At 38.4% G+C, this 10,757-nt stretch overlaps 1 protein-coding gene across 2 annotated transcripts in view; it reads left to right on the plus strand.

Annotated features, from left to right (window-relative positions):
- The window catches only part of LOC125038575 (large neutral amino acids transporter small subunit 2-like), a 57,238-nt gene extending 51,558 nt beyond the window's left edge, over positions 1 to 5,680 (plus strand). For both annotated transcript variants that reach the window (XM_047632110.1, XM_047632111.1), the window contains exons 7-10: positions 977 to 1,177; positions 1,399 to 1,548; positions 3,126 to 3,303; positions 4,389 to 5,680. In XM_047632110.1, coding sequence (XP_047488066.1) covers positions 977 to 1,177; positions 1,399 to 1,548; positions 3,126 to 3,303; positions 4,389 to 4,450 — 591 coding nt within the window. In that variant the 3' untranslated portion in view covers positions 4,451 to 5,680. The remainder of the gene's footprint in view (positions 1 to 976; positions 1,178 to 1,398; positions 1,549 to 3,125; positions 3,304 to 4,388) is intronic.
- Positions 5,681 to 10,757: the final 5,077 nt, after the last annotated feature.

Consider the following 10,757-nt stretch of genomic DNA (forward strand, 5'->3'; position numbering starts at 1 on the left):
ACACTAGGTTAAGAGATCAAATATACTTGAACATAAACTAGATTAACCTTTGCATCGGAAGACCCCTGAATGATTTACAAACCTTTGTCTTGGCCCAATGCAAACTATTTTCAAGGAGTATCCATATCCTTTGAGCTGTCACTCAATGTCACTTACATTACCATAAGTTTTCCTCTCACTATCATCATTTCTAGAAGGAATTTGTAGTTCATAGTCATTATCAACAGATAAATCACTTCAAAAGTAATTGCATGCTGTTACCACTTGCCAAGTTTAAATATTAATGAACAGCCAGATCCTGAAAACAATTAATGGCTAAATGGCATCTTGATAAAAAGTTTTGGGGGTCAATATTACTATACCAGGTGTAGGAAGGGGGACTATATTGTTGAATTTACGTTATAGTTTAAGTACCAGTAACTTTATTGTGATTCTCATCAGCATTAACTCATTTGCCCCATGTGGCAAGAATACATGCCATGCCCACTGTAATACATGTTTATTTATTGTATTTACACATAGATGGCTCTACAAGTTCTTAATCACCAAATAACCAGTTATTAGAAACTACCTATCTCACCTGTTTACCCTTGTGTTTCACTTTAAGAAAGGGTGTTTTGTATCATTTCATTGTCTAAAATATTTTGATGACAAATTAATAATCATAACATTAATAACAATAATAACAGTATCGATAGCAATGGTATTAATTTTCCCGCCAATTCAAGGAAAGGGGAAATCAGGATCGGTACTTCTGACACCCTCTTGTTATAGACTCCTTGCCGGCTGGGCACATGGGGAGCCATATGTATGTAATAAAATTCACCAAAAACTACATGGGGCAGAACATAAATCCGGGGTGAACGGGATAATATTAAAAGTTGGAGTAGTTCTTGTTACCATATAATTGATGTATATTCATAGATATTAAAGGGAGTAAACGCATGAAAAGTAATATTATTTTTTTTATTTCCAGTCCTTTGGCAACCGTATGTTGGGCGTGATGAACTGGACGATGCCCTTCTTTGTGGCGTGTTCCACCTTTGGTAGTCTAAATGGAGGGATCTTTGCCTCGTCTCGCCTCTTTTTTGTTGGTGCTCGAGAGGGCCATCTACCTCAGGTTCTCTCCCTTATCAACATCAATAATTTCACACCTGTACCTTCACTCGTCTTCCTGGTAGGTTGGATGTACGGTGTAGTGTGGAATATATATTGTGGTTGTTTGTCTTTGATTTAGTATCATTATTTTTCTATTCATTTTTCTGTTGTACCATACTGCAAATTCCATTCGGTGAATGTTCAGAACTGTTGATGTTAATGAAAAAAGGAAAAATTTAAAGATGATTCTTGATGCTTTATTTTATCATGAAATTCTCTGAGTGTTTCCTTTTTTTTCAGGGCTTCATGACTGTATTCATGTTAATCACATCAGATATGCATATACTGATCAATTACATCTCATTCAGCGAGTCCCTGTTTATATTAATGTCCATAGCAGCCCTCCTTTGGCTGCGGTATAAGGAGCCGAATCGTCACCGACCCATTAAGGTAAGCATTAGTATTCCTTAGTCTTTAACCGTGAGCAAAATTTTACAGAAATGTAGCTGATGTATTTAAAGAGTCTTTTTTTTTATTAATCTAATCGTGCTAGGTAATCCCACTGCCTTTTGTTGTTTACTTTGGGGAATTTTGTTTGCACATCGATGGCTCCAAAAGTGCTCAGCCACCAAGGAGCTAATTACTAAGCCTGTGTGTCCTTAGCTGATTTCCTCTTTCCTCGAGTTTTCAGGAAAAATATTTTTTCTATTGCTTTTAATATCAATATTATTATTATTGTTGTAGACATAAGGATTATTATAATGTATTAATTGATGTTAATAGCAGTAAAAAAAAAAAGACAAAGTCGAGGAAAAGGGTTAACCCATTCACGACGGGCATGTCATTGTATCCGTGCCATACCCACTGTGAGTTTACCTGTTTAATTGTTTTTATACATAGATGGTTACACTTGTACTGAATCACCAATGAGTCAATTACGAGTACTGCCTGTCTCGCCTGTTTACCCTTTTCTTTAATTTACAAAAATATTTTACATTATCTTATTTTGCTTTTACTATTGTTTATAACATTATAGTAATTATAATGTTTATGATAAAAATAACACCATCGATATTCATAGCACTAGTAAAAAATACATTTTCCTGCCAATTCAAGGAAAGGTGAAATCAGGTAAGGCAGAGCCATCTATGTGTAGAGACATTTCTCAAAAAATATAAATAATGAGCACAGCTTTTTCCCCATTTTTTGTTTGTTTTCCCCATCTCGAATGGGTTAACAGATGAGTTATGTAGGGCTAGTAACTGACTTCTTGGTTATTAAGTACCATGGGGCCATCTTTAGGTAAAGACAGTCAGTAAGCAAAAAGACAATGGACATGGCATTTATTCTTACCATCCTGATAATAATGGGTTAAGCTAGAAAATTGAGGCATATGTATTCAACTTCAATTTTGTACACACATCATCCAAAATCTAATATTCAAAGAACATTTCCATTCAAATATTTTACTTACCTAGCTTATACTTACCTTATCTTATTGCATCTACTGACAAATCTTATTGCATGCTGATTGATTTATTAGCACTGACATTTTCTCTAAATATATTTCCATCTATATTTGTTTGATCCATGGTCCTATATGATCTTGCATTAGTGCGCAGTCAGCATCTGGGGGCAGAAGAGTCCAACTTAGGATAATGCAAAAATCTTGTTAAAAATCCATGTTCAATGGCAACTATATTTTTGAGACCTGTAACTTTATTAGGCTTGGAGAAAAAGTGAAATTAGTGTTTATTTTATTAATGCCCATCAGTGGAGAGAGTTATTCATAATGTGCCTTACTCTGGTGAGAAAAAAGTATTAAGTTTTGATTTTAAACTAAAGAGAAAAATTATAAATGTCAAAGAAAATTAATAATTTTGAGAATACCCTATATAAATGGGATGAAAAAAATTGTTGTTGAGATACATAATTGAATGTATACTTAGGTCTTCCAAAGTTTGAAGCATTTTACCTAAAGTAAAATTTATGTACTGATAATATTTCATTATTGTATTCTATTACAGGTTTGGTTGGGATTCCCCATCTTGTTCTTCGTCATCTGCCTTTTCCTTGTGGTCTTACCTATCATTCAGCGACCCATCGAGTTAGGCGTTGCTATTGGTGTCATTATAATTGGCATTCCAGTCTACTATTTTGCCATATACCGAGAAGACAAACCAAAATGGTTTATCAGATTTACAGGTGAGTGTTATTATGTATATATAAAAACTTTATGGTGTCTAATGATAGAATTTGATTTAGCATTTCAAGAAGCTGAAGCTTTTTTTATTCATCTTTTTTCTTTCTTATATTCTTTGTTTCTTTTTTTTCTTTCTTTCTTTCTTTCTTCTTCATCTTTGTTTCTTTTTTTTTCTTTCTTTCTTTCTTCTTCATCTTTGTTATTTAGTCAACCATACATGTTCAGTAACATGTATGGTTGAGAGGAGTTTGTGTCACTGTTTACTTGCTTTTAGTGTACAGATTTAGGTAACATGAAATCTTCACATCTCTTATAGTTTGCAAAAATATCATTAGAAGTAAGCCAATGGAAGAATCATGTGTAGCTCATCATTTGCCTAGGATTAATTCATAATCCTATTTAGCTGTTCATGTGCTTAGGATTAACTTGCTTATAACTACAAGTGGTCAGTATGTGGGGCAAAGAATAGGAAAAGACATATCAAAGTGAGTCACAGGGATTTTGTATTAATAACACAAGCTAATTGAAATGATTCTAGATTTATACCATGTGCATTGTATTCCATGATCATGAGTGTTAGAGATATTTAATATTAAGAAATTACTTTTTGAAATCACAGGTCACATGAACTGGAATCATTAACAGTCCTTGCCCTTCTTAAAGTATGTGTAGGTCTTTACTCGCAGCAATGTTTCTGAAAAACATGAAGGAAAGAAGATTGCCAGAATATGCCTATATTCACATGTTATTGTTATTTTGTATGGTAAACTGTTACTAGCCAAGGTTTTTCGTGGTTAATTCAGTTTGATTTATTTAGTTTATTATTGCCTGTATATTTTTTTAATTATATATAGTTTATGGTTTACTCAGAATATTATAGTCAGTCTGTTTAGTCTAACAGATTGCATAGTTTATTTATTCTAGTTATTCCCTCTATCTAATAGTAAGTTCAGTTACTGCATGTGGCTTGCTCAGTTTATTAGTCTGTTTATATAGGATAGCTTGTTCATTATATCTATCAGATATTGTATTAGCATGTTCCCTTTAACTATGGTATTTATCACTTTTTTTTCTTTCACTTCCGCAGAGAAAGTGACATTTACAACCCAAATACTGTGTGCTGGTGTACCCGAGGAAAAGGACAAGTAAAAGTGAATCAACACTTCCCTGTCGTGAATTAATTTAGCTTCCAGTCCTCCACATTTCTTGATAATTACTGCCTCTTCTTTCACTGTGCCTTGCCCATCCATAAAAGTTTAGGGTTTTCTTAATTATGCTTATGTGAAAAGAGCAGAAATTTATTTTCAGAAATGTAAAGTTCTGACACCTTGTTATTCTAAAGATACAGTTGTATTTGTTTTACATTTGGAGAATACTGATGCACAAATTTTGTTTTTGTTTCATATTTAAAGGAGGTATCTGATCTGTTAAAAATCTGTTTATTTACATAAAAAGTATAATACACAAAGGCACAAACAAGCCAAAGTATTGTGATAAAAGCCAAAAGGTTATTAAGAGAGAGAGAGAGAGAGAGAGAGAGAGAAAAAAAAAAATATTAAGAATGAATGTAGATGACAGAAGTGCTACACTTTTTTTTTCTCTTTTTCAAGAATTCCTCAAAGAAGTTTAACTCAGTTACCTAGTCATTATGAAGTTTGTGGAGATTGTCTTAGGCCTATAGCAAACCCATTATTTCATGAATTAGGCATGGATTTTTGAAGAACTTGGAAGTTTTCAAGAACAAGATTATTTCTCATTTATCTCGCCAATTGTATTGTTTGGCATTGCCATCCATTATTATGCTTACAGTAATTGTAAATGTATGTATGTTGACTATTTTTTTCTTTTTGTTTTCCATTCTAAATCATTCATGTTAATCCATTTTTCTGTGTGGGTTCATGCATTCAGTCCTTTTATGATATGGTTATCGGTATCACTTGCGGTATCAGTGTCATTCAGAAGACTTAAGTTATTGTGTTCGTAATTTATGTATTCAGTATTTCAACATTTATAATTTGCACAATATACCACTACCTGTACTTTGGAAATCAAGAACACTTCTGGTTTCAGTATGGTGGAAAGCTGCTTCCTTACATTTGTCACATTTGTGAGATGCTGGTGTGGCAAGTGAAATATTTTTGTTGCCTGGTTTTATTTGTTAAGTTGCATTCATTTATTTGCTGTATTTTTTCCTTAAAATTTTACAGATTGATTTTGTTGTTGTTGAATTATGAGCGCTGTGTTGTTTTCTTTGAATTTCAGTATTGTTTGTTTCAGTAAAGTGACTGTCATTATTCCAAATATTTAACAGGTGATTTTAACAGAATAATGCTCTGTTATTCCACTCACTGTGTATCGTTGAAATAGCAAGTTAATTAATCAAATTAAGATTTTTTTTTGTAAATGCTTTTCTACCAAACCTACATTGTCTTTCAGAGCTTCCACTGGCTATAGTTATTAGTGTAGGAATCATCCTCTTCCTTATGATAATGGAAAATAAATTGACTTGAATGTGCTTTAGCCAGAACCTAGGCCTGTTTCTTAGTTACATAGTATAAGTATGACTACAGCTGAGTGTAATCAAATGTGTAATCATATGACCATGGACAATAAGTTCCCTTTCTATCTTTTGCATACCCCTCTTTTTTATGTTCATATTCCTGTACTACTTTCACTATATATCTTGTTCTCTCCTCCCCCCCCTCTCCACCTCCCCCTTCCCTTTCCCCTTTCTGCCCTTCCCTTCCCTTCCCTTCCCTTCCCTTCCCTTCCCGCAACTTCCCTTTCCTTCCCTTCCCCTTCCCCTTATTATCTTTCCCTTCCCTTCCTTTCCCTTCCTTTCCTTTCCTTTCCTTTCCTTTCCTTTCCTTTCCTTTCCTTTCCTTTCCCTTCCCTTCCCTTCCCTTCCCTTCCCTTCCCTACCCTACCCTACCCTACCCTACCCTACCCTACCCTACCCTTCCCTTCCCTTCCCTTCCCTTCCCTTCCCTTCCCTTCCCTTCCCTTCCCTTCCCTTCCCTTCCCTTCCCTTCCTTCCTTTCCTTTCCTTTCCTTTCCTTTCCTTTCCTTTCCTTTCCTTTCCTTTCCTTTCCTTTCCTTTCCTTTCCTTTCCTTTCATTTCCTTTCCTTTCCTTTCCTTTCCTTTCCTTTCCTTTCCTTTCCTTTCCCTTCCCTTCCCTTCCCTTCCCTTCCCTTCCCTTCCACCTCCCTATTCTATCCTTTCCATCCTATCCCTTCCACCTCCCTATACTATCCTTTCCACCCTATCCCTTCCACAGCAGCTCATTGATGCAATACCCTGTATCTGCAGCCAACGGACAAAAATGTAAATTAGAAATTTAATACAGGTCAAGAAAAACAATTCCCTGATTTTTGTCATACTTTAATTTGGATGGACTTAGAAACAGCTTTATTTTCATTTATCGAGTCAATGTAGGATTAGATATGGTCTTTGGAGTTATTCAGCATTGAAATGGGTTTTCCCTATAATATATTAGCCTTTTCTTCAGTTTGAATGATCACTCTGAGGACATATTTATACAGGTTTCTTTGCTGTCACATCTGTACTGGTGCATTGTTGTGATATGACAGTGTGAGTTTGACTGGCTAAATAATGCCTTGTATTTTTCCAGTGATTGCAATATACATTTCAATTTTTAACATATGGAATACATACTTTCTGTGGATACAGTCTGAAATATATTTTGTACAGAATATTGCATGCTTGCTTTCTAATCTCAAAATACATTTCATATCATACAATGTATGATGCAATATATATATATATATATAGAACTGGAGTATGTATGTATGTGAAAAAAAAATTCATGTCTTCAAAAATAGCTGGCTTAGTGAAAATAACAACTTGTGTACTTTTTTGCATAAGGCATTGGTAATGCCAGCTGTTAAGTGTTCATCGTAACACTGTTTTGAGCTTTGTAACTGTGACAAACAATTGACAATCTTCCACTGAGTTTTCCATATAAACTTTAAATTGTTACATATTAAAGCAGTGTATTCAATAGAATTAGTATCACTAGGCTTGTGTTCAATAAATGAGAATATTATTATTATTATCTTTTTTTATGATATTTACCATTTTATTGCAATTATTGTTATTATTTCCACTACAATTATTTTTATCATTAATGTTATTACCATTGTTGTTGTTTTTCTTAATATAAAAATGCACATGTTTAATCATGAATCTTCTTTCATATTCATGTAAATATTGTAATGTATAAGCTATCAGAGTACTGTTTTTTACAGAGATACTGAATAAAGAGTAAATTAATATTTCCTATTAATACCCATTTTTTTTTCTGTCACAACCCATAGCGGCAGATCAAGGGGGAGGAAGAGAAGCTGGATGCTAAGGGACCTCTTAATTTCTGTGAATGTATGCTGTTATTTATAAATTGAAAAAAAAAAAATATATATATATACATATATATCAATGCATTCGCTGAAATCTGGAGTGACACTAGACAGTGTTGGTTCAGAGGATAAGAGAAGAAAACAGTGTTATAATAAATGAGTGATGTGGATTCATGATAGTGAACCCCCAATCAATTGCTTGTTTTTGTTGGGGCTTAGGAGATGGAGACTGAGGCTCAAGGTAGGGGATCATCCCTACCTTGGACCTCAGCCCTTGCCTCAACTAATTTTGCACGGTCTTTTCTTCTCTGCCTTTCTCCTCTTCTTCATCCCTTCTCCTGTCCACTAATCCTGATCATTAACTCATTTTTACTCTTTTCACTACAATACTTTGTCATAATGCTGTGTGACTTTTGATGTCTAGCAGATTTGTTTGCTTTGACCACTGACCATTCTGGAAATCCATAAACATTACTATTTAGATCTACTGTTATAATGAGCCTTCAATTATTTCTGTCTTGTCTTGTTTCAGTTATTCCCTTGTCTCTCATGTCTTCTTGAAAGCAGCCACTTCAACTTCTCTTTGGTCTTCCTGAATTTTGCATTCCCGTTTTTTTCATTTCTATGATATATCTTGCTGCATGTTGTTCATTATCTCCCTGCTTCATTAGCTGTCCAAACCATCTTGGTGGTGGTTTGGTTTGCGAAGTTCTAGCTTCGCCCGGGCCTTCTAGATATGGCCCGGCCTGTGTCAGCTATTTACGGCTGTCTCATTGAGTTGTCTGACACTCGGTGCTTACCATGGCGGCGGGATTGCCAGCAAGCGCTCCTGCCGCCATGGTGTAAGCATTTTGCATAGCCTCTTTACCAGCACGGCGGCTGTTGTGGGCGGTCCATGTCTCAGGAATTGTGTATGGTCACAATTTTCTAGGTAGTGGACTAGTGTGGCGTTCGGCTCGCCGCAGTGCTTGCAGCACCATTCATCGCGTTCGATTGTTGGGATAATCTGCCATGGACAGTGGTAACCTAGGCGCATTCTGTGAAGAATGACTTCGGTACCTCTGTTGCTAACTTCAGAGAGTGCCAGTGGTTCATAGCCTGTGGCGTCTGAGTACCAGCTGGCCGAGGGGGAGGTTCTCGTTTCCTCTCTGTGGAGCTGCCGTAGGAAGGTACGACCGACCAAGGCACAGTTCTCCATAAGTAATTTTCGGCTCGGTTTTATCGTCATGGGATTTGGGGGCATACCCCTGCCAGCGACGGCTAGTCTGTCAGCAAGCTCGTTCCCTCTGATGCCGATGTGGCTTGGGACCCAGTTGATGATAATTCTTCTACCCTGAGCAAGAATTCTCTGTGCCATTGTGAGAATCGTGGTCAGTAGGTAGATGTTGTCTGTGGGTGAGCTGTGCTGAAGACAGTCAATGGCTGCCCTGGAGTCTGTGTGTATGACCACGTGTCCTTCCCTTAGGGACGCGTGGCCTAGGGCTCCCATGATTGCAACTGCCTCTGCCTGTAGCGAGGAGGCGTTGTCTGTTACCCTCATGGATCGCGTGGCATCCCTAGCTGCAAAGCTGGCGCCTGCAGTGTGGCTCAAGGGATCGACCGATCCATCCGTGTAGTATGTTCTACTACCCGGAGGAGTGATGGCTGCAATGACCCTGTGGGCTTCTGCCTTTAGGCTAGGCATGGGGTATAGGCTCTTTTTCATTGACAGGCTCATTATGTTGAACTCTATCAGGCTCAGTGCCCACGGCGGGGCTTCGGCAAAGTCGGGGTGGGGGGAGTCCATGCCCTTAGCAAGAAGCTGTTCTTTGAGCTGATGGCGTATCAACACCCTGGCTGTATGAGACAGCCAGGAGTTGTTTGCAACGAGCTCGTTGTCTTGTTCGAGGCATCTGACTAATTTTTGTCTTAGGCTTGTGTTCCTGGGAGCCTGGATGACCTTTGACAGGAATTGTGTTGCCGTTAGATCGATTCGTGAGTCCAGGGGGAGAAGGTTTGCCTCCATCAGGAGGTTGAGGACCTTCGTCCACCTCGGGGCACCCAGAATGATCGTGGCAGCTTCATTTTGGACTGTTTCTAATTTGTCTGTGTGCTTTTTCTTTGCAGCAATTAGAGCGACTGAGGCATAGTCCACAATGGGCCGGACAGCATGTACATAGAATGATCTTAGTACTTTGTGTCTGGCCCCTATGCGTCTCCCAGTCATTGCTCTCATGACAGACAGTCTTGCTTTGGTTCGGTCAACCAGGTACTGGACCTCCTTATGGAAGGAGAGGGTCCGGTTTATCCTTACCCCAAGGTATAGGTAGTCCTTGACCCATTCTAATTCCACTCCCTGGATTTTCAGTCTTGTGCCTCGAACTCTCTGTCTCAGAGCCATGGCTTTGGATATGGCTGCAGAGATCTTTAGTCCTGTCCTACAACACTCCTCTGACACGAGGTCCAGACAACGCTGGGCTTTATTCTGGCTGCGTGGTCCAGTGGAGGTGATAGCGAGATCGTCTGCATACGAGATGATCTGGCACCCCACTGGGAGGTTTATGTTGAGGATGCAGGACATTAAAGTGTTGAATAGGGCTGGACTGAGAACCCCACCCTGTGGCGTTCCATTTTCGAGCGGCATGTGCTGCGATAGGTGACCCTGGAATTTGACATTGGCAGTCCTGTTCCTGAAGTAGTCACCTACCAAGCCAAGAGCTTTCCTCTGATTCCCTTCTGGATCAGGCTTTCCTGAATGGCAAGCGGACTTGCCAGTTCAAAAGCCTTCTCCAGGTCAAGGAATACCACCACAGCTGGGCCCTTGCTGATTGTGCTTAAGAGCGTGGCTATGCTGTGTGCTGTGCCCATGCCCCTTGTGAACCCGTGAAGGTGTTCGTTCCATTGAAGCCGGTTTAGTACCATCCTCTCAGCCGTCTTGGCCAGGCAGCTGAGCAGAGAGATGGGGCGGTACTTCCCCGGCTCCTTTGGTTTTGGGACGGGAACTATGGTAGCCCTCTTCCAACTCTGGGGTAGAGTGGAAGTTTCCCAGGACTTGTTGATGAGTTGCAAGAGTGCACGCTCACCTGCTAGTCCTAGGTGG

Source organism: Penaeus chinensis, chromosome 25, assembly GCF_019202785.1.
Source record: "Penaeus chinensis breed Huanghai No. 1 chromosome 25, ASM1920278v2, whole genome shotgun sequence".
NCBI lineage: Eukaryota > Metazoa > Arthropoda > Malacostraca > Decapoda > Penaeidae > Penaeus > Penaeus chinensis.